The sequence below is a fragment of the Corylus avellana genome, chromosome 2 (genome assembly GCF_965113065.1).
Source record: "Corylus avellana chromosome 2, dhCorAvel1.hap1.2, whole genome shotgun sequence".
Taxonomy (NCBI): domain Eukaryota; kingdom Viridiplantae; phylum Streptophyta; class Magnoliopsida; order Fagales; family Betulaceae; genus Corylus; species Corylus avellana.
The window spans coordinates 43747350-43772207 of NC_142491.1; the positions used below are offsets into that span (position 1 = coordinate 43747350).

Here is a 24858-nt window from a genome sequence, read left to right on the forward strand (position 1 = left end):
CATCAATCTTTAAAATTATATAATTTTTAAAATGTTAAGGATAAAATATGTCCACCTATTTATATTTATTTACTATTTGTTATTGTTTATTCATATGGTGACACATGTCACCATTGGCTCATAAAAACAAAAATGTCTCTCTTTCTCCATGACTCTCTTCCACGTCTCCCTTTCTCAAAGAAACTATTATTTCTCCATAATCTCTCTCGCTCTCTTTTATATATCTCACTTTATATACAAATTATATGATATTAGAGGCATATTATCATTATATATTTTTATTCACACATAAAATGCTAACTTAAGCATCAAAGAGTCTTCGGCTCCAACCGAAGACCCTTTGACCATATTCTTATTTTGCAGGAATTTCATTATCGTACAGAAATCCAACTCGAAGCTTAACCACAAAGAAATACTGTTGACTAGCAACACTTCAGACCAAAAATTGCATCGACGTAAAACACACACTATCCTCCTACACAAAAAAGTAAAATTGTCTATGTTTTAAAATAGCAATTTTTTTTTCGAACGTACTTTTAAATGGGTCACTCCCCGCAATTTTATTTAAAAACAACCGTATAGCAATCGGGGGCCGTACACTCTCTACATTGCATTTTCACACAGAACACTTCACCCACTGGAGCCACTTTAATTGTGTTCCCACTGAAAAAACAACAGCAACCAGCAAAAAGTGACAAACCAATATCAAATACAACTGGAACATATAGCTTTAATGAATTTGTAGCTTTACAAATAGAAAGTTTGTAGGAGTTTCCTACACAGTTGGAAATTTGTGTTCTATTATTACAACAACATAATAGAGTAGGGTACTCAACCCTGAAATTTTGACAGAATGAAATTACCATGAGCTACAGGTAGCAATAGCAAAACAAAAGAAAAAGTTATTCTAGCAACTTAAGGATCGGCTCCCTTGTGGAACTCCATAACCCAGCTGTTGTAAGCACAGCATATGACCTCACAGCCAGAAAATCCAGATTTTAAAGCTAATGCCTCAAACTCTTTTTGGGTCCTCTCTTTTCCTCCCGGATTTTGAGCCAACATGAACAAATCTTGCTCAAAGACGATATTTGCCGAAACACTATTCTCAGGAGCCACAGGACGAATTGATTCCACAATGATCACCTTTCCTGAGTTGGGAAGAGCATTCCAGCAGTTTTTGAGAAGTTTCAAGCAATGCTCATCACTCCAATCATGGAGTATCCACTGCAGGTTTCAACGTCTCAACAACTAAGGATAAAACTACTAACAACATCAGATGTAGAAAAACAAGACTGATCTAGAGTTTCAAGTTATATCAATTGGAGGCTGTGAGTTGCTTTAAAGCATATATGCTCTAAATAAAGAAGAGCCCCTCACCATGCAGACCAGAACAAAGCTGCTATGTAGTTGGAGCATTGTAACCCACTTACCAGGCTACCATGCCTGCATTGGTGCCAAAATTACTGAATACAACATCAAGATGGTCTATGGTGAAAGGTCTCTCTCTGAGACTCAAGGTCAATAATGGCCTCAATCAAGGCTATGATTATGGCATGGTCCGGGCCAGCCCAATGTATTTGGGGCCTTCGGCAAAACTTTAAAATTGGGCATTATTTTTTTAATATTTAAATATTAATTAAATAATATTTATTTTCATATGACAGGAGATCTTTACCTAATAAGCACCGATTCCGCACTTAGTGATTTTTTGTTTGAAATTACCATTTTGCCCTTACTCCTTGTTCTTTATACTTAAATTAAGTAGACTTACTTTTGTTATTCAGCATTTTCGTAAATTGCAAAATAACCATTTTAACTTTTTTGAAATATGAAAAGTTGAACATTTTAACCTTTTTGTGAGGGACTGGATTTCAGCAAAATAATCAAAACAGACAAGTCTGTGGGATTCTCATATATATTTTTTTTCGTTCTTATTTTATAGAGGGTCTCGATATTATAAACAAATAATATTATTTTTTTAAAAACATGTTGACTGTTGAGGGCCTCGTGGCCGTTGTGCAGAAGGCCTCCATATTATAAAAAAAATAATATTGTTTTTTTTTAAAGCATGTTGAAGGCCTAAAGAAAGCATGTTGGGGCCTTGATATTATAAACAAATAATAATATTTTTCTTAAAGCATGTTGAGGGTCTCAAGAAAGCATGTTGAGGGCCTTTATTCAAATTTCTTTTGGCCTTATTAAAAAATATTTTGGGCCTAAAAAATTTTTTTTTTGACCTTAGAAACTTGGGGCCCTAGGCGTCGGCCTAACTCGCCTAGTGGTTGGGCCAACCCTGGGCATGGTATCGGTTGAGTGGTTTGGTACAGTAAATATTTTTTATGATTCGCAAACAAAACTACCATGTTATTTATCCTTAATCTCAAAGTAATGATAATCTTTAAGAGTTATTTTAAATCTGACAATGTAGTGAGAGGTTATTTGGTTTGAACAACACTAAGCTCATGGGCTTATTCTCCTAGGTTGGAACAAGTTAATAGGATCTCCTGTTTTTGCCCCATGTCATCACACAGGGGACATGGAAACGTAAAAAGGAAAAGAGGAATGGGGTTTCTCTTGCTTTCGGCATTGCAGGCCCCAGAAGGAGGCCCCGCGGCAGGCTATTAGCTTAGTGAAAGTAAGCCAAGCAAAAGAGCTAGCAGAATCACAGCCAGTTACCTTCATGAAAATGGCATCTCCTTCTGCAACGCTATCAAACATATCTCCCCCAATGTGCTCCACACCTACACCATGACATGCTTTTGAATAAGTTATACAGTTCATCTTATCTAAAAACTATGCCAGTTGTGAGCAGCAACAATTTGATCAAACCAAAGTGAAAAATAAGGAGGGTATCAGGGTTGTTTGGCGACATATTCAGTCATGGAACACGCATTTGACAGTAATGGCATATTTGCCTCATAAGCATGAGTTCTTTGACAACAGACATTTGAATCCTGGGACAGATATCAATATTTTTACATCTTAAAGGTATAATGAACTCTTAAGCCAAAGAAAGAACTGATCCAGAACCTGGATAAGAAGGCGCATCAGCTAAAACATGAGGCAGATCAAAATTGATGCCCTTAATTTGAGGATACTTGGAAGTGATAATGCTAAGGGTAACTCCAATCCCACCACCCACATCAACCAACACTTTAAGGCCTTCGAACCCTTTGTACACATCGAGTAATTTCTTCATGATCAAGGTGGTATGGTTTGACATTGCCTGGTTGAATACCCGATTGAACCTTTGATCTGTTCCTGGGTATTCAAACGCTGTCATCCCATAGGCCCTGTTGAAAGGAATCCCGCCTTCTAGTATAACGTCATTCAAGTGGTACCTGAGTACAATCACCCTTGAATAAGCCTACTACACCATGTAATAAATCTATCACATTAGACAATTCAAATTCTTATAAATTTGGAGTTATTCAATTAAGTACTTGTCAAAGTAATGTATCAACTATATATATATAAAATATATTCTGACCATATACAAACAAAGGGAAGGGATATATAGGGGCCCTTCTCACATGTATCGGCCATATATACCTCGTGGCTCAAATCACTTCAAAAACAAGTGAAATGTAACATTTTCAACTAAAAAACTTATTCAAGAAAAAAAAAAAAAAAAAAAAAAAAACACCAATTTTAGTTTCAGAGATTACCAGCTCTCCATGAAGACCTTATCGTGGTGCAACAGGAACAGAGGAGCGACAGAGCCCCCGTGTGGGTTCTTAACCAGGAACTTGCAAATGGGTCCGACGCCATAGAGTCTCTCAACCTCCCCGTCCTCTCTGGTCACGAGCGAGCACTTGAGTATGGAATAGCTAGCCAAGAGGCTTAGCATCCGGTCCAGAAGAACCGGCGCGTCCGGGTTCTTGGTGGGCAGCCGGCCCGCAATCTCGGAAGATGAGAGGAAAGTGCCGGTGCCCGCGTCTGAGATTATCTCGATGAGGTTGAGCTCAAGCGCTGACTTCAGAACCATAGGAAGGACCACCCCGTTTGCCAACCGGACGGCCAATTTGCCCACCTCTTCTTCTTCTTGGTCTAGTTCTTGCTGTTGGGTTATCGGGTTCGGGTTCGGGTTGGTTTGTTCAGAGCTACTCATTTTTTGACTTTGCGCGAGGAAGTGAGTGTGATCTGTGAATCAGAGAGGGAAATCTCGTTTAGAAATTAGACGGTTTGTACACGTGCATGTAGGGTTAGGGAGAAAACCCACAAGCTTTCCGGCGATGAAAGAGTCCGGCAAACAATTCTAGCCGGGTTCTTTTATCGCTCTGATACTGAAGAAAAAACAGAGTTCAGTGGGAGAGGATTCATTACTTACCCGGAACTTGCATTCAGGGAGATGGAACTTTTTCAGTGGTTTGAATGGTCTGATCGAGGTCTAAAGGCAGGATCCCAACTTTTGCTAATTCACCTCTCAGAGAACCATGCCATGATTCATGAACACCATGTGGGATGGATCTGGGGAATCTGGAATTAAATGATCTTCGCCTTCCATTTTATTTGAAGGTCCAAAATAAGCCACGTGGTTAAAACCCACTTCCCAACCAAAACCCTTTTTAGGATACCAAAAGACATTCTTTCCCAAAACCCACTTCTTCCTCACGTCAAAAAAAATTCCAGCTTTACCCTTCTTCTTCCTCTGCCTCTTCTTTAGGCTTCTTCCTCACATCTAGACATTTCTTCCTCTGTATCTAAGGCTTCTTTTCTTTCGAGGAGGATTGACATTGATTATGCACCTGTTCTGAAAAAAAGTAGAACATCTTGAGAAAGTCAACTTCTTCCTCTTCTGGAGAATGCCAAAGTATCTACAGAAGAATTTTTGAGAAAAATCTAATAAAAAAAGTTAGATTTGTGGAGAAAAAATTACTTTATCAAATTTAGAGCGACACTTTTAAAATTAGTCAAAAATCAAACTCTCTATACTTTTATCTACTTTAGTTAAATATTATTATTTTATTAATTTTAAATCAATCAAGGGAGAGGATACAAAATAACCTTAAAAAATTATATAACTTTAACTTTTGGCTCTTGAAACGTAGGGAGCATCTATGAGAAGAGTTAAATATAAAGTAAAAAATTGAGCTTGTTAAATAGGTGTTTTCATGAGTTTTATTATATTTTTAGAGAAAAACTAAATATAAAAAGCATGCTCTAAATGAGGCAAATTTAAGAGCAAAGAAAGAGAAAACTAACTCACCAAAGAGCAACAATATCAAGCCGGTAGCGATGGGGCTTCTTGACACCACTGGTGGGCATGGCTTTGGCATACTTTAGGGATCTTTGAATTCATTTTCATAATAATTTGTAATTTTGACAAACTACATTTAGAGCTTGCAAAACGGGTCCGCAGGTCGACTCGTTTATGACCTGCGGGTACCCGCGACCCGTTTAAGCAATACCCAAACATGACTTGTTTAATAAACAGGTCGGATCCCTCGACACGACACGACACGAGAATTCTCACGGGTCACCCGACACGACCCGTGAGACCCATTTAAAATAATGGGTCGTGCCGGGTCGACACAACCCCTTTAACTAAAAAAGTGATTTTTTTTTATTTTTTATTTTTTTTTTATAAATAAAATAATAATAGTTTTATAATACTGAAGAAGAAGAAATACACTTCAGAATCAATATGAAAAGAGAGGGATTAAGAAGAAAAGGGAAAAAGGAAAAAGAAGAGTAGAACAGGGCTTGGGGAGCTTAGGCTCCAAATCAGCTCGGACCTTCCTTTATGCAGTAATGGGTGCCTTCTCAGCCACCGTTGCCATGGCTTCCTTTGACATGGCTTCCTTTGATGCTTGATCTGTTACGTCGGCAGCGAGAGAGAGAGAGAGAGAGAGAGAAAGAGCGGCAGTGGAGAAAGTGAGAAATAAAGGAAAAATGGAGCGGTGAGAGGCCGAGAGGTCTGGTTCGTGAGCGATGAGCGTGAGGATTGAGGACTAGGACTAGGCATGGCGTGAGCGGTGGCCGGTGAGAGGTCGAGAGGTATGGTCTGTCTGGATCTGCCGATCTGGAGAGTAGAGTGGAGGAGACTACAAGTTTGCAACACGAGTCTGGACCGTCTGATGCGTTTTTCACTTTTTCAATTTTTCCTTTAGGTTAAAACAAAAAATAATAATAATAAACGAGTCAACCCGTTTATGACCCAAACTCGTTTAATGAAAACTCAAACCTGCTAATTTCGTGTCGTGTTCGTGTCGAGTTGTCGGTTCGTGTCAAAATTGCTAGCCCTAACTACATTAACTGATTTTACATTTAAAAAAAATAAAATAAACTACAGCAAACACCTATAATGATGTAATCCGTGCAACCCTGAGATTCGTGAAAAATTCCTTGTAAAGCTGTACGTAGCCAAATGTGTAAATTATTAAGAAAATGCACTCAATATATAAAATTATCATGAATTTTTAACATAAGAAAATTACATATTTTTTTAATGACAATTGAGAAACACAGTTTTTTAATAGAATTTCCTCTAACTTTATTAATGTTATAAAAAAATATGTATTTATCACATGTTCAAGTGACACATCAATTTTATAGGCTAAATTAAAGAAAATCCTCTTCTTTATATATATATATATATATATATATATATATATATAATCTAAAAAAACCAAATCTAAACCATAAAATACATCATCCCCGATTCAGCCAAAATAATAAATCCAAAGATCAGCCTCTATATATATATATATATATATATAAAGTGCCAGATCTCCCAAGTCAAATCAACATCATCCCATCGTGCAATTTCATGGGTTAATTTATCATCATTTTCATCAACTTGGTCATTGTTTCCAACGTGCCCGACCCGTTGTAGTGAGAATTTCATGGACCTGTTACTTTATTCACTTATGATAGTGCACGGCCTTGGATCTAGGCACATAGGCCCTGTGTGCCAACAGCCCGGGGTCGGCACTGTAGCTGGAACGGTACTGTTCTAATTATAGTGCCATCTGATCCTGTCAGCAAAAATTGTACTTTTTTGATATTAATTTTTTTTTTTTTTTTTTTAAAGCAAAATATTAAAAAAAAAAAAAAAAAAGTAGAAGAAAAAAGGAGGAGAAAGATGGGGTGGTTCCAGCCACCCCTTGGCCAAAATGGGGTGGCCGGACCACCCCATTTTTGGCCAAGGGGGTGGCTGGAGCCACGCCTTGGCCGATCTGGGGGTGGTCGAACCACCCCCATGGCCAAGGGGGTGGCCACCCCCTTGGCCAAAAAAAAAAAAAAAAAAAGGGATCAGGTGCATTTGGGGGTGGCCAGACCACCCCCAAGGGACTGGGGGTAGTTTCGGCCACCCCATACGGCCGGTATGGGATGGCTGAAACCACCCCTAGCCCCTTGGGGGTGGTCCAGCCATCCCCAAATGCACTCGATCCCCCTTTGTTTTTTTTTTTTTGGGCCTGTTGGGGGTGGCCGGACCACCCCCTTGGCCATGGGGGTGGTTTCGGCCACCCCATACGGCCGGTATGGGGTGGCCGAAACTACCCCAGCCCCTTGGGGGTGGTCCAGCCACTGCCAAATGCACCCGATCCCTTTTTTTTTTTTTTTTTGGCCAAGGGGGTGGCCGGACCACCCCATTGGCCATGGGGGTGGTTGAACCACCCCCAGATCGGCCAGGGGGTGGCTGGAACCACCCCATCTTTCTCCTCCTTTTTTCTTTTTTATTTATTTGTTTATTTTGCTTTTAAAAAAAAATTTAATATCAAAAAGGACAATTTTTGCTGACAGGTTCAGATGGCACTGTAGCTGGAACAGTACCGTTCTAGCTACAGTGCCGGCTCCGGGCTGTTGGCAAACGAGGCCATAGTCTAATATTTCGTCGTGTTTGTCTTTGTTTTCAACGTGTTACGTGCCATAGGAGGAGTATATATATGACGAGCATATTCAACAAAGATAAATCATACAGAGGCAGAGACAGGATTTGGTTTTAACAAAAGAAAAAACAAACATTTACACATGCACGTCTTGCTAGAAAACAGAAACCATGCTGAATCCAATGAGTACTCATTTACTAATAGCAAATATTGATTTATAATTGAAGAATATCCACCTGATCATATAAAAACGAAATGTAAGGGTTTTAAATTATATAATTATTATTTCCTTCTCCTAGGGTCATCTTGTCGTGTACCAAATTTCCTATTCTCTCCCTTTATCTGTCCCCATCTATTCCTTACATAAAATCACCTTTGCTCGGTATTCATTAGTATCTTCTATAGTATGGATTGCAAAGGCATAGAGGTTCTAGTTCTTCTTTCATTCTTTTACTTTTTAAAATTATTATTGAATGTGTGTGATCACATAGTCTCCTACATAAACTCCACAAATTTAACTGTGACTTTGAAACGCGGAGGACTGGAAAAAATAATTAGAGGAGGACGAGTATCACCGAAAGTTGTACCAATTATGAAATCAACTGCTCTTATCGGAAAAGTAAAAGGATAAAAGTAGCCAAAGGCAAAAGGTGACAATGGTGGGAACCTGTACTCATTCTCCCCCTTTTGCTCTTTCTTTTTCTTTTTTGACTTATAATATAAATTTATTTTTAATTCTTTCATTCTTCCGTCTGTCAATATAATTGTAAGAAAAATGTTGAAGAGGCACTTCTTTGGTCACTCTCTATTTATTTTTCGTGCAATTAAAAAAAAAAAAAAAAAAATCCCCTAGTGATTTGGGTTAAAAACCTTGAGAAAGGAAGAGATGGAGATTGAGCATTTCAGTCACCAGCATCTGTTATCGCTGAGTGAAAAGAAGAGAGATGATAAAGCTCTATGCGACGCATGCTGGACATATTGCGTTGGTCCGACCTACAGTTGCAGGGAATCTTATTGTTACTTCGACCTCCACGAATCATGTGCAAAGCTACCGCAGGAGTTGCACACCCCCCTTCACCCACACCCTCTTATCCTACACCCACGATGCCACTTTAACTGTTTTGCTTGTGCCCGGTACTTTAACTGGGGCTTCACCTTCTGCTGCGACAAGTGCGACTTCAACCTTGATATTAAGTGCGCTTTTATAAGGCCAGCGAGAGCAGAAAGGGATGACCCAGTTCGTACACCATTTAGCCACAAGCATCAGCCATTGGTACGCTTCGACAAGATTCCTGCCAATCGCTTTAACTGCTTCGCATGTGGAACATACTGCTCCGACACAATCATCTATGGATGCTTCCCATGTCGCTTCTTTCTCCATCCGTCGTGTTTTAACTTGCCACAAGAGATCATTTTCCATCCCTTTCATCCATACCACCCTCTCACGCTGCTCCCGGTTAAAGTACGTCGACGATGCAATGCCTGTCGCGAGGAAACCCATGGCTTCTTCTACGTTTGTCAGTATAACAATTGCAGCTTTTGCTTGCACATAGAATGTAGTGTCATAATGACTGCCGTTACATCAGACGAAGGCCACGATCACCTTCTGCAATTCAGCGACAATATAGGTGATGAGTTGATCAAGTGCAGCGCTTGCAATTCCACTTGTGAATCATACGCTTTCAGATGTCTAGATCTGGATTGTGATTTCAATCTCCATCATGCGTGTGGTCCATTGCCATATACCATTAAACACAAATCCCACATACATCCCCTTATCATCACGCATTCTCTTGCCGTACATGAAGATGAGACACACGATGAATTCTATTGTGATGCTTGTGAGGAAGAAAGAGACCCATTCTTACCCATCTATTATTGCGCCGAATGTCATTTTGTTGCTGAAATTTCTTGCGTCATCTCAGAGGTACGTACCTAAGTTCATACATATATAAAATCTTACATATTGTTGAAGATTATTCCAACATGTTATATTAAGAGTCCAAATGTGCCAACTTTCCTAACAAGGTATAAGAGTTGTACGGTGGAGTGAAATTAAATAAACACAAATAAGGCCAGGTTCATTATTAGAGTAGGAACAAATTAATGTGCAAGGGCTAGCATGGACTCCTTAAAGCAAGAGGAAAAGGTTTGTGTCATGGGGGAAAACATGAACAAAGGTTATTAAATGTGCATTTGATCTTTTGGATAATTTTCTTTCAAAAACTAATCTCTTAGTCAATTTCAACAATGACTAAAAGATTATATGAAAGAATTGTATGATTCAAATATATATATGAGCAGCCCTTTAATTTTAATTTTTATTTATTTTAATAAAAATACAGATTTGTGTCATTTGAGGTCATGAGGGCTTGGTTCAATAATTTCAGGAAAAAGTCTACATATATCTTTAAATTACCACCATTAAATTGACAATGTTTCTTCAATCTTTTTATTGGGACAATATCTCTTAATTAAATTACTAAAAAATTGTCAATAATGTTCCCCAAAGAAGAAAATATCCTTAAAATAAAAATAAAAATTCTAAAAAAATAACTAAAACTATATATATTTTTTAAAGCCACTCTCAAATTTCTGATTTTTAATTTTAGTTTTTCCTAAGCATACCAGAAGTTTCCTGTGCGGACCGTCAAGGCTCCGTTGGGCATGTACTCATAAACCAAAAACAACTGGTCTTGATCATGAACGCACCATCCTCTTAACTGGACGTGGCGGAGGTGAGCCACCGCCACAAATCATGCCACAAAAGTCTACTCAAACCGCTCCCCTCTCTCTGCCAAGCATTTGATAGCAAACACATGCAGTTCCATCACCATGTAGAACCGCTCTATATGTACACTTGGCCAAAACCTACACTACCAAATACATTTTTATTCTTTTTTATTTTTTTTTTATTTTTTTTGAATTTATAGGGATATGTTTGTCTTATAAAAAAAATTTATGATATTTTTGTCTTTTCCTTCTAACCTAGGGAGACATTTACAATTTTTTAGTAGTTTGGGGTAAAATTGTCCCAATTGAAAGTAGACTTTTCCCACAATTTCATATATCAAGATTCTTATTTTACAATTGGTTCATGCTCTTAACTCAAAGTCTCAAGCTGATTTGTAGGTAATATCATCATTAAATGGAGAATATGGAGATGTAGAGTTGACGAATCCTCTAGGGCAGTTTGGTAAGGTGATTACCAAAGATGCGGTAAAAGAGATGATGCAAAATAAAGAAAAACAACTCAAGCCGACTTTAATTTGGTGCAGTGCTTTTGAAACTTCGAGTGAAGTCGAGAATGAGGATGTGGTTCTTTTAGAGGGTAGAATATTAGAGGACACAATTACTGATAAAGAGATAGTACCATATGATCATGATGAAATTATAATGTATTCTGACAAGGCTTATACACAATTCATGGAATTTCTTAATCATTCTGAAGTTTCACATTACAAGTTTCCCTATGATTGGGATTTTTGTTCTCGTACAAAAGAAGAGGTGGTCAATGTTGGAGATTACATGACTACTCGGAAATTGGCCCCGATCTTATATCGCTTGCTTTCTAACCACGGGGATATTGGTGTCCAATGCTCATTAAGTCCCAAGTGGAAATCGTTTTACTTTTGCATGTTTTGTGAGTGTATAGATCGCATGAGAAACACCAAGGTTGTGGATATCACTGATGATATACTTCTCGGTTGGTGGAGATGCTTGAAAATATTGCAATTTGCAGGATTTAAAATTGAATTTGCCTATGATCGTTTGAAGAGAGTAACAAATGCTCATTTTGGTCTTTATGTTGAAAAGCAAGTGGACAATGCTCTTGATCAACTTGATAGAGATATTGAAAAGCTTTCTTTGGAAGTTGAGGCAATGAAATGCAAACGCAAGCGCGTAATATTTGAAAAATCTACAAAATCCAGCTTAAATATTCAGGAATGCTTGAGAGAGGCTTCAGTACTGAAGAATGGTAAAGCAGTTACATCTAGGCTACTATAGATGTCAGCGGTGTTAATTGATAAATGTCTATTTCCATGTATGAATGTTTATTTCTTTTGTGTCATGTTAAGACCAAGTGTAAAAGTGTTTCTCTTTAACATGTTATGTGCAGCATGAAAAATATCAAGCTTGTAGATATCACCCATGATTTGCTTCTCAACTGGTCAACAATTTTGAAAACCTTGCAAAGAGCAAGAAAAGAGAGGGTATGCGAACCCATCACATTTGGAAGCCCAAAGAACACATTTTTACAACCCCTGTTTTCCATGATTTGCCTTCCTGAGTTGTTTTTGATTGGCTTCATGGTCCTTGTATTTAGGATGAGAGAACTCACTCGATGTCTGCCTAGATGTTTCAGTTTCACAATGCACGGTACTTGTTTGATAAAAAGTCTCAATTAAAAGTCCTTGTATTGGCTTCATAGTCTTTTGAATTCTTGATATTGTTGAAGGAAATTTAAAGTAGGGTTAAATACTCCATACCCATGGGTTTAGTTGCTTTATTATTATTATTTTTTTAGGGTTTGATTTTTATTACAGGAGGTCTTTGTGATTTTGATAATAGACTAAATTAGTCATTTTGTCAGTTGACCGTTTGTTGATTTAACGAAAGTCCACGTAGACTAATTAAATGTTGACACGTGGCACCTACTTAATTTTTTTTATTTATTTATTTTTATTTCTTGGCCATTTGGGGGTGGTTTCCGCCACCCCTAATTTTTTTTTTACTAAAAAAAAAAAGTATTTTTTAATTAAAAAAAAATTTTAAGTAGGTGTCACGTGTCAACATTTGATTGGTCTACGTGGACTTCCGTTAAGTCAACTGACAGAAGGACTAATTTGGTTTATTATCAAAACCACAAAAACCTCCTGTAATAAAAATCAAACCCTAAAAAAAAAAAAAAAAAAAAGCAACAAAACCGCCTTTAAAAGTATTTTTGTCTTTGCAAGCTGCTCGATTAATTCTACATGGCAATTTGATAAATTGCCGAATAGGAGGTCATTGCTGGAATGGTACTTAAAAAAATAATGTTAAAATAGAAATTTAAAAAAAAATATATTTAATTGGAAGAGCGAAAGTAAATTCTTAATTTAAAGAGCAAAAAAATAAAGAAAAATTGTATTTTTCGTAAAATAGAGAATAAATTTAAGAAGAATAAAGAATGCCCTCACTTGGTCTGTTTCTCCCCCTCTCTCATCTATAATTGAGGCAGCGAGTAGGCTTAAAAAGCAGAAAAGAAAAAGGACAAAAGCAGCAAAAGCAGACCATGGCGGGAGGAACCCTGCACTTATTATATTATCCATAGCTTTTGCTCTTTCTTTTTTCTTTTTGCTTTATAATATAAATTTATTTTTACTTCTCTCATTCTTCAGCCTGTCATTATATTGTATGAAAAATGTTGAAGATGCACTTCTTTTAAGTCACCAGAGATCTCTACACCAAGGCATATTATATATATTTTTTTCGTGAGATAAAAAAAAACTCTTATTAGTGATTTGCAGAGATGGAGATTGAGCATTTCAGTCACGAGCATCTGTTATCGCTGAGTGAAAAGAAGAGAGAAGATGAGGTTTTATGCAAAGCATGCAATATATATTGCGTTGGTCCGACCTTCAGTTGCAGGGAATTATGTGGGTTCGGCCTGCACGAATCATGTGCAAAGCTACCGCAGGTGTTGCACAACCCCCTTCACCCACACGCTCTTTCCCTACACCCACAATACGGCGAGTTTAAGTGTAATGCTTGTGCCCAGGATTGCTCGGGCTTCACCTTCCGCTGCGACAAGTGCGACGTCAATCTTGATCTTAATTGTGCTTTTATAAGGCCAGCGATAGAAGAAAGGGAGGAGCCAAATGGTACACATTTTAGCCACCACCAGCATCCATTGCTGCTCTTGGAGAAGATCCCTGCCTACCGCATTAACTGCCGCGTATGTGGAACATACTGCTCCGACCCGACCTTTGGTTGCTTCCCATGTCGTTTCTTTCTCCATCGGTCGTGTTTTGAGCGGAAGTTGCCGCAAGAGACCCAACACTTCTATCATCCCTGCCCTCTCATTTTGTACACTACTGACACAGATAAATCTTCTCCTTGCAGAGCTTGTGGCCAATTCTTTCCCAGGGGAGCCTTTTACTATGGCTGTAGTCGGTGCCATTTTGTGATGGATATTGATTGTACTCTATTGCCCACTACCCAATCTAAAAGTGATCAAGAAGAGATTCTCCATTTCCTCCATGGGCATCCACTGTCACTCTCTAAGATCAAGGCTGATCACAAGGTCCATTGCTATGTTTGTGGGAAAGGCTGTACGGATCCTACCTATGCTTGTGGCAGACGTTACTGTAAGTACGTTTACTTTCACAAATCATGCCTTGAGTTGCCGCAAGAGATCATCTGCCATCCCTTTCATCCACACCACCCTCTCACCCTAGAACTACTGCAGTATGGTGGGCGATGCAATGCCTGTCGCAAGGATATCCGCTTCAACAACTCTGCCTACGTTTGTCAGTGTAACAATTGCAGATTTTTCTTGCACATAGAATGCAGTGTGATAATGCCTGCCATAAAATTCGAAGGCCACGATCACCTTCTACAATTCAGGGACAAGATAGAGAATATACCCTATATAGGTGATAAGTGCAGAGCTTGCAATTTATCTTGTGAATCATATGCTTTTAGTTGTCTGTATTGTGACTTCAATCTTCATCTAATGTGTGGTCCATTACCGTATAGTATTAACCATAAATGCCACATAGATCCCATTGTCTTTACAAGTTCTCCCGTCGAAGATGAAGAGGATTGCAAGTCGGACGAATTCTATTGTGATGCTTGTGAGGAAGAAATTAGAGACACATTATTACCCATTTATTATTGCAAGGAATGTCCTTTTGTTGCTGAAATTTCTTGCGTCATCTCTGAGGTAAGCTCATATAAATCTAATTTTTGAAGATTTGAAAGTTATAACAATAACCTACCTAGCTAGCTAGTATAGGATCTTTTTGTTTTAGAAATGCAATCGCTATGAGTTGATGCTTAATCCATATTGCTTTAGTCTTTTTGATAATTAAGACAAAAGGTAATGGATGGAGTACTTATCAGTTATCACAAGGAAAGGTTGGACTAGGTATATGAAAAAAAAATAAAAATAAAAATTGTATGAATGATTCATTTATATGATGGTTTTTCATTTTATTTAAATACAGGTTAGTGCCATTTAAGTAAAATCCTCTGGGTTTGGTTGGTGCCTTAGGTTGGTTTAATAATTTTCCTCTAACAAACATTTTTACAGCTGGTTCATGTTTGTGACTCATATTTGGTTGGTTCTCAGGTGGTGTCATTACTAAAGGGAGAGCATGGAGATGTGGAGCTGAGGAATCTTTCTGGGCAGTTTGGAAAGTTGATTCGTGAGAAAGAAGAACAACTGATCAAGCCGGCTTTAACCTTGTATGATATTTTGAAATCTTTGAGTGAAGAGGAGAATGAGGAATTGAGTAGTGCTCTAAGGGCTAGAGGGAGGGAAACAATTACTACAGAAGAGATATTATCTAATGACCATGATGAAGTTATTTGGGTTTCTGACAAGGCTTACACAGAGTTCATGAAATTTCTTGATATTGGAACAGAGATTCCTACAGAATTTCGAGATGGAGTGGAAGTTTTTAAGATTTCGGATTTCATGTTTATGTATAAGCAACCTCCTGAAGAAGAGGTTGTCAATATTGGGGATTACATGGTTACTCGAAAGCTGGCACCTATCCTAAAGGGGTTGCTTTCCAAACATGGGGATGTTAGTGCCGAGTCCAAGTTAAGTCCAAGAGTGAAACTTTACTTCTTCCACATGTTATGTGAGAGCATATATAGCATGATAAATAACAGAGTTGTGGATATCACCAAAGATGATCTTCTCAAATGGTGGACAAGCTTGAAAACCTCACAATTCGCAGGATTTAGAATTCAATTTGCTTTTGATCATTTGAAGAGAGTTGCACATGCTCATTTTGGTCTTTATGTTGAAAAGCAAGAAACCAATGCTCTAGATAAACTCGATAGAGATATCAAGAAGCTTTATAAAGATATCGAGGCACTGAAAGGAAAACGCGAGCGCATAACATCTGTAAAATCCAGCTTAATCGAGGAATGCTTGAGAGAGGCTTCGGTAATGAGGCGAGGGAAAGCAGGTGTTGGACTACTATAGGTGTCAACACAGAGCGTTAAACGTCTATTGGCAGGCATGTATGTTTATTTCTTTTTGTATTAGCTTGTCTTGTTTATGTATCAGGATTCAGGAAGTTTGTGGGTACTTATTGTGCTAATATAATATGTTCACAGTTAACACGAATGTGTAAGTAGAGCTTTTTGAAGAAGAAAGCCATTTTCCATTCATTACCCTATTTTACCTACGATTTCCATGAGCAAGGCAGTCAACTATCAGTCATATTATCCCATGGAATTTTTGTAGAAAGGAACGTTATTGCCATAATTTTTGTGGTGTGGTTGCTAGCGTGCGCCAGCTGAGGCAGGACAAACTTGCGTTATAGACGAGGACAAACAACAAATGAAGCTGCCCAGGTCTGATTTCTTTTTACTTTAATTCCCAGAATCAATTTTTACAGTTGACTTTAGTTCATTCAACGAGTAGACTATTCTTTGGTTAAATAGATGATGAATGGAGGCAGAATGTGTGAATCTTATCAAACTTGTGTTACTGTTTGTGTATGTGCTAGTGTACATGTACATGTGTCTTATACTCAAAGGTTCCTCTTTGCCTTATTTCATTCTGAGGTGAATATGGTTGCTTGACCACCAATGCTAACTTCAAATTTTGTTTTACAGTGCAATTGAAATGGGTGTTTTTCTGCATAGCATTCATTTAAGGTTGTGGTGTTCCACATATTATTTGTTTGATTTAATCAGAGAGACATTATGCAAAAAGATACAAATAAAGATTGTGTTTATCTTTCTAGATATTTGCACCTTGGAGATTTCCTACTCCTAACTCTCGAAACGAGAAAACAAGGGGTAAATGGAAGTAGATGATTAATGAATAACTTTTAGGCAGATTATTCCTGGATTTGTTTGCCTCACGGGCAATCTAAAAGGGGCTTCATTCTCATTTGAAGTCCCTTGTATGCTTCATATATTGTTTAATCTATAAGTGATGTCTTAGTTTGTGTGCATGTGGTAAAACAGAACAGAAAGCAGAGATTTCCAAAATTGCAGTCTCTATTATTGATGACTTGCTCATACCGATTGCAAGATCCCCTAGAAACCCAATAAACGTGCACTAGAAATTCCTTATCCAAGAACAAGAAGAAATCTTCAACTCGGAAGGTCTATGAAAGTTATAAAAGATGAATTTATGAGAATAGACTCCTTTTTTTTGTTTTTTACTCATCCAACTCCATTTATACTCGATTTGTGAATTAAGTTTGAGACAAAGATAATAGTACTTTTTTGTAATATGTTTGGAAGCTAGAATGCTTTATGATGAATTTTTGTGAGAGAGATGCCAGGATTAAGTACTGTAATCAGTCAAGAACAGAGTATTAGAGGTCTATAATATTGTTAAGGAGTCTGCTACCACGTAAGATAATGAGAGCGCTCGAGTGCATACTTCAGAGCGATCGAGCGTAGTACCAGGAACGATCCATCATCATGAGACATCTACTTCTTCTTAACTTCTCTTCTATCATTAAATACAAACAGAATTCTCTAGTGTATTAATTCTTCGATTGTAATTAATTTTCTTAGATAGTTATCTTATCATTCTTATCTTGTTAAGATTGGTGTTTGATTGTAATTGTAACTCTTTCATTATTTAAGCTCAATGAGAAGGCTGATAATATTATCCTCGCCAAAATCCCTTCTCTTTATTATATTTTACTCGGTATCAGAGCCATTTTAGGTTCACACCTTCAACCTAATGGCTTCTTCCGCAAACTCTATTTCCATACCCAATCTTACTAGCTTTGTACTTAGCAAATTGGGTGAACATAATTACCTGGCCTAGTGTCTTCAAATTCGTCCCATCCTTCGTACACATGGTTTTATGAGCATCGTTGATGGCTCAGAACCTTGCCCAACAAAATTCCTTCCCAAAATTGCTGAAGAGGATGCTGAATTTGCTATATGGGAAAGAAAAGATCAGTATGTTCTCAGCTAGCTTATCACTTGCCTCTATGAGAAAGTGGTTCTAACAGTCTATGGCTTGAATACCTCCCATGAGGTGTGGACTGCATTGGCTACTCGTTTTGCATGCCCTTGTAGGACACGCATTAGTCAACTACGGTACCAATTACAAACCATTCATCAAGGAACTAAGACTTGCTTTGAGTATCTACAAGAAGTCAAGTCCCTTGTTGATAAACTAGCTTTTGTTGGAAAGATAGTTGACAAGTGATGTAGGGTGGGCGTTGTGGATTCGCAATAGCAAACAGCAATAGAATCACAACTTTTCTTAAACTAAGATTCTATCAAGAAATCAAGGTAAAAGGGATAGAAAATCACTCATAGAGTGTTTCATAGATTAATCAAAGTACATAAAATCTGCCTGTTACATATTAGGTTTGCTTATTTATAACAATAAGCAAATTTGGAGCAAAAGTAAAGCTAAGCCTATTATGGAAATTTCTAGAATAATAAAGGGAAAATTACAATTAAATAAAATCCTAATTTAAATAATGTAAATAATAAAATAAAATATATTTGATTGCTGGATTATTTGATTTGCTGTAATAAAATCTTTATTAAAGTCCCTAATAGAGCAATCAAGTCTTTCCTTATTGGATTATTGCCTTTATTTCCGTCCAGTTTTTCAATCTTCCCTTTATAACCCGTTTTGACCTAGTAAAAATTGGAATTAGCCAAAGCTTGTGACACTGAGTTTGTAGATATTTGAATTAGCTTTCCAACACCACCAAACTTGCTCAAATCCGATATCCGAAACTCGAGATATAACATTTTTAGTAAAACTTGTCAGGTGCGAATTTAACCAAAATGAGTAAACTGACTTGCATCAGTTTGGTAAGGTGATTATCAAAGACGCGGCAAAAGAGACAGTGCAAAAGAAAGAAAAACAACTCAAGTAGACTTTAATATGGTATGATGTTTTTCAAACTTTGACTGAAGATGAGAAGAAAGAAACGAATCTATTAAGGGATACAATAAAGAAAACAACTGCTGCTGAAAAGATAGAAGCTTATGACCATGAGGAAATTTTAATGTTTTCTAACAAAGCTTATACACATTTCATGAAATTTCTTAATCATTCTAAGGTCTCGATTGACAAGTTTCCTTTTGTTTGGGGTCTTTCTTCTCCTACAAAAGAAGAAGAGTTTGTGAATGTTGGAGATTACATGACTACTCGTAAATTGGCCCCCATCTTAAAACACTTGCTTTCTAACCACAAGGATATTGGTGCCGAATCTACATTAAGTTCCAAGTTGAAATCTCTTTTATTTTACACGTTATGTGAGTGCATAGATTGCACGAGAAACACCATAGTTGTGGATATCACTCATGATATACTTCAAGGCTGGTGGAGATGCTTGAAAATCTTGCAATTTGTGGGATTTAAAGTTGATTTTGCTTTTGGTCGTTTGAAGAGAGTTACACATGCTCATTTTGGCCTTTATGTTGAAAAGCAAGTAGACAATGCTCTTGATCAACTTGATAGAGATATTGAGATACTTATAAGGAAACGTGAGCTCGCATAATTAAAATCTGCAAAATATGCAAAATTCAGGTTAAGTATTAAGGAATGCTTAAGAGAGGGTTCTATGCTGGGAAAAGGTAAAGCAGTTGCGTCTAATCTACTATATATAGATGTCAACATTGCTTAACGTCTAATTTCCATACGTGTATGTTTATTTCTTTTGTATTAGTTTGTCTTATTTATATACGAGGAAGTTATAGTGGGTTCTCATTGTCGTAATTATATCGTTACAGCATGAATGTGTAATAAAATTCGTCATATATGATATAGATGAAGTCACGATATGCAATATATATTATAAGAAGCAGTTTGTATTCAAGTATTTATCACTAAATATAAACTCCTTGTAAACTTGACGTGGTAGTAATCTTACTTATCAATATAATTAATTAGTTAGTACATAGCAGACTTATCAACCATATGTGCGGAAACAGAGAATATTTGGAAATGGCAGCTTACTTGATGTTGCTGACAATTCTTTCATTTATAGAAGAGTTCGTAGATTTACAAATGAAGATAAAGATAACATGTAACTAAATTACAAAATTCAAATAATACATTTAAATAATACAAATATCTATCTTATCAACGGAGAAGTTTGAATATCAGAGGATGACTTATCCAAGTGATAATCATCATCTGATATTTGAACTGAAAATCTCTTATCAGTTATACCAGCTGCTGACTTGGAATCATTGGTAGTAGATAATATCTTAACATCCCCCTTCAAGCATTTGGGGAGTTCACGAACAAGAAGCTTGTGGCGTAGAAGAAGAAATCGGGATGAAGTAAGTCCTTTGGTAAAAAGATCAGCAAGTTGAGCAGCTGTGGAGATGAACTGAATCTGAATATCTTTGTTAACAACCTTCTCCCTAATGAAATGATAATCTACTTCAATATGCTTGGTTCTAGCATGATATACTGGGTTAGAAGCAAGTGAAATTGCCCCAAGATTATCACACCAAAGAGTTGGTGGAGATGAAATAGGGACACGTAAATCACAAAGGAGCATTCGAAGCCAATATAATTCAGCTGTGACAAAGGCCATAGCTCGGTATTCAGATTCTGTACTTGATCGAGAAACAACAGGTTGTTTCTTAGCACTCCAAGACACTAAGGAGGAGCCTAGAAAAACAGCATACCCTGTGGTGGATCGTCTATCATCTAAGCTTCCAGCCCAATCGGAATCACAAAATGCATTTAGTTGTAAGGACCCTTTACCAAAAAATAAACCATGATGAAGAGATCCCTTTAAATAACGAAGGACACGCATTGCAAAAGACCAATGGGCAGTCGTTGGTGAGTGCATATATTGGCAAAGTTGATTGACAACAAATGAGATCTCTGGGCGTGTTAAAGTGCAGTACTGTAGGGCCCCAACTATGCTGCGATACTCAGTAGGATCATCCAAAGGATCACCAGATGAAGCAGCCAATTTAGGGCCCGATGCAATAGGTGTGGAAGACGATTTAGCTCCAGCCATCTTAGATCGGTGTAACACATCAACAATGTATTTGCTTTGAGTTAAATGAATACCAGTAGAGTCACGGTCCACTTTGATGCCCAAAAAATAATTAAGAGAACCCAAATCTTTCATAGAAAAATCCTTCTTCAAGGATGTAATCAACTGATTAATAAAGCAATGGTGAGTACCCGTGATAATGAGGTCATCCACATAAACTAAAATGAAGATATGCACATCAGTAGAATGATAAGTAAATAATGAATAATCAACCAAAGAGCCAATGAACCCAAGATTAATTAGAGCTTGTGAGAGACGATGAAACCATGCTCGTGGGGCTTGCTTCAATCCATAAAGAGACTTGTGTAGTTTACAAACATGTTGGAGAAATTGGGTACTAACAAACCCCTGAGGTTGCTTCATGAAAACTTCCTCCTCAAGAGTACCATGTAAAAAGGCATTTGAGACATCGAGTTGGCGAAGGGGCCAATTGAACTTTACTGCAAGCGCAAGAACCACTCTTATAGTAGCAGATTTGATAACAGGACTAAAAGTCTCAGTATAATCAATCCCATCTTGTTGTTGAAAGCCCTTAGCAACTAAACGTGCCTTGAATCGCTCAATTGAGCCATCAGATTTTTGCTTCACCTTATAAACTCATTTATTGCGAATGATGTTCTTATGAGAAGGTCTTGGACCTAATACCCACGTGGCATTGGACTGTAATGCATCATATTCTTCCTGCATTGCGTGTCGCCATTCAGCAAACTTCATTGCTTGGGTAAATGAAGAAGGTTCAGTAGGAATGGTTGTGATATGCAGGGCATATAATGGATGTTTAGTAGAATAATAGACATGATAATCAGGAAATGTTTTGGTACATTGAATGCCAGCTTTGATACCATGTGCGGAAACAGAGAATATTTGGAAAACACAGAATATTTGGAAATGGCAGCTTACTTGATGTTGCTGACCATTCTTTCATTTATAGAAGAGTTCGTAAATTTACAAATGAAGATAAAGATAACATGTAACTAAATTACAAAATTCAAATAATACATTTAAATAATACAGATATCTATCTTATCAACCGAGAAGTTTGAATATCAGAGGATGACTTATCCAAGTGATAATCATCATCTGATATTTGAACTGAAAATCTCTTATCAGTTATACCAGCTGCTGACTTGGAATCATTGGTAGTAGATAATATCTTAACACCATACACTATTAATTATTTCATCAATTATAAACTCTCATTTCATTTCATTATTTATTAATTACGAGAATTAAATGCGGGATTTCACCATGCTCTTAATTTGTCCTGAATCCGGCCATTTGGGTGATAGGTCATCATCTATTCTGTTTAATTATTTCAACTCCAAAAGTCATCTCACAATTTAATTTGTTCGCACTAAATTACAAAGACTCGCCATTAGTTTTTTGCGCCAAAGAAGATAATTAATTTATAAGAGATGATTCCCATCTAAAGAAGCTAGAAAAGGGAAAATTCATATCCTTCTAATGAACGGAATCTTTTCTGCTTGTTTTTCTGATGTTTGCAAGGAATTAAAGTTCGTGATCATAAGATAGATAATGCCTAAGCAATATTCTTTTGTTAATAATTAGATACTACCAATGTGTTATTGATTGCTTTTGAGGTAATTATTAATTGTTAACAAACATTATAAACTTGTTAAGAAGGTTAGGAACTAACGCCACGTGATGATGCAGGATAAAATATCAAAAGAAAGAAATTAAGATAAAATTAATGATAAAATTTTCTCACTAACTAACTAATTACCTAACCCTAATTTAACTAACTTTGGGCTAAGGTCATTATTAAAATACAAAATAATACTTAACTCTTAAAAATTTAATACTAATAGCTTCATTAATTAATAAAACAAAAAGACCCAATTATTTTATTAACCATTTCAAATTGAACCTGTTGGATAGCTTATATCGGATCAAGATTTCTAATAATTTGTTAGGTATTCTACCGGTAGAATTCTTTCTTTAAATCACAATTATTGTTTTGGAATTCAATGATTAATATTTCTCAGTGTTGGCGATTATCAATAGTTATCACTTGAAACAGCGTCTCAACAGTTATCATATTTATCTATATTTTGGAAGTGGCCGGTAATTGTTGACATGGAAAAATCTCAACCATTGAATTCCAAATTAATGTTTGAGATTTGAATAGACCTACTCCGTACGTATATATAACACCCCAAGAATTGCATGTAAGGAATTCTAATCCATTAACACCAATAAATTAAAATCTGTGTTATAAAATTCATGGCAAACAATAATTAATACGAAATGAAGACTGCACAATGTGTAACTGTTTGTGATCAAGTAATCATTATTTTTTATTACAAGAACTAAATGCAAGATATCACCATGTCATCTTGTGTGTGTGTTTTTTTTTTCCTCCTCCTATTCAAATATGGGGGCTAGGGAGCAGGAAATGGAGAATTATAACAAGATAAAATACAAAAAAGGTGAACAACCCAAACAACAACTAAAAGATAATGCTAAAACAGCGTAACACGGTAACCAGCGGGAATAGGTCGATCAATTAAGTGGCTCAGTCTATAAAGAAAACAAAGCCACCATAAAGGACTACAACCAAAGGCAAAGCAAAGGATTGTGAGAGAAGCAAACCTTTTGAAAGCTAAAAAGGTAATTAAAATCTGTCTTACGTAACGAATTTTGTTTCTTTTTGCTTATAACTTGCGTGGAGTGACTAGAATCCGCTCAAAAATGTAGTGATTCTTTTCTTCAAAACGGAGGAAATTAGAATCACAGCTTTATTTAACAGAAAATTAAGTTAAAAAAGAAAAGGTAAAATAGATCATTATTTTATTTTTTATATATTAATATAATATATATTCAATCTTAATATATTTTTTATTCGATCTCTTCTTTTATATATATATATATATATATATATTGTCATTTATGACTGCTTGCTCGATCTACAATTATTGCTAGAATAGTTATGATTGTAATTTTGTAAATTTCATTGAAAATGGACAGATCAAGATTATACTTCATAAATTAATGTAAAAAAGAAGAACAAAAAAGTCGAAAGGAATTCAATTTAATTGTTAATCATTATCACTTGGTTTGTTTCTCCCTCTTTCTACAGGCCCTCATGTGGCTCCGCCACTGGATAATGCAAAGGGTAACTCCAATCGATCCTACCACCCACATCAACCAACACTTTTAACGCCTTCAAACCCTTTGTACACATGGAGTAATTTCTTCATGGTCAAGATTCAAGGTAGTGGGAAATCTGATACCTTTCCTACTCAGTAGTATTGCTTTGCTGGGACTTGAATTTGAAGGTTTTAACTTTTAATATTCATAAGATTTAATAAATTCCCACAATCGCACCAATTGCAATATTGCATGCTCTCTCTCCCGATTCGCAGTTTATCCTGGTAAGCTTTCCTCCCTAGGCTTTTCTTTATATTTTATTGTTATTATTATTATTATTATTATTTATTTATTGTCTCTCGATCCCGAGCCTTTTCATTTCCCTTTTCTTGATGCAGATTTGCTCCTGTAATAAACCCATCTTATAAGTGGGCCGGGGAAGTGAGTGGATCTGGACGTATATATATATAGTGGCGTCTGGATCAAGGTGAGTGAGTTGTGGACACAAGTTTCGCATAGCTTGGTTAGTTGGCGGTTTCCTCCCCCTCCACATTTAGAAGGTACTTTATTATTATTATTTTTAAAAAATATTTGAAGGTGACATAAAAATAAATTACTAATGCTATACTCTCATCCATCTCATTGGGTTGATGTGATATATATAATGT

General features: G+C 36.7%; 2 protein-coding genes across 2 annotated transcripts; one reads left to right on the forward strand and one right to left on the reverse strand.

Moving 5' to 3' along the window:
- Positions 1-692: 692 nt before the first annotated feature.
- Positions 693-4439, reverse strand: LOC132184268 (caffeic acid 3-O-methyltransferase). The gene is made up of 5 exons (XM_059597837.2): positions 4331-4439; positions 3669-4143; positions 3031-3341; positions 2677-2741; positions 693-1224 (listed from the first exon to the last, which is right to left on the reverse strand). The coding sequence occupies exons 1-5, from the start codon at positions 4341-4343 to the stop codon at positions 916-918; spliced, it is 1173 nt and encodes a 390-aa protein (XP_059453820.2). The 5' UTR covers positions 4344-4439; the 3' UTR covers positions 693-915.
- Positions 4440-13347: 8908 nt separating this feature from the next.
- LOC132167981 (uncharacterized) lies at positions 13348-16387 on the forward strand. The gene is made up of 2 exons (XM_059579075.2): positions 13348-14763; positions 15172-16387. Exons 1-2 carry the CDS (start codon positions 13348-13350, stop codon positions 16036-16038), a joined length of 2283 nt encoding a protein of 760 aa, XP_059435058.2. The 3' UTR covers positions 16039-16387.
- Positions 16388-24858: the final 8471 nt, after the last annotated feature.

Excerpts from the sequence above, each read along its gene's own strand:
- LOC132167981 (XM_059579075.2), top strand. The coding sequence starts at position 13,348 with ATGGAGATTGAGCATTTCAGTCACGAGCATCTGTTATCGCTGAGTGAA. Across the intron at positions 14,764-15,171 it reads TTTCTTGCGTCATCTCTGAG|GTGGTGTCATTACTAAAGGG; the intron begins GTAAGCTCATAT and ends GTTGGTTCTCAG.
- LOC132184268 (XM_059597837.2), bottom strand. Across the intron at positions 3,342-3,668 it reads AAGGTCTTCATGGAGAGCTG|GTACCACTTGAATGACGTTA; the intron begins GTAATCTCTGAA and ends GATTGTACTCAG. Across the intron at positions 2,742-3,030 it reads TGATGCGCCTTCTTATCCAG|GTGTGGAGCACATTGGGGGA; the intron begins GTTCTGGATCAG and ends GTCATGGTGTAG.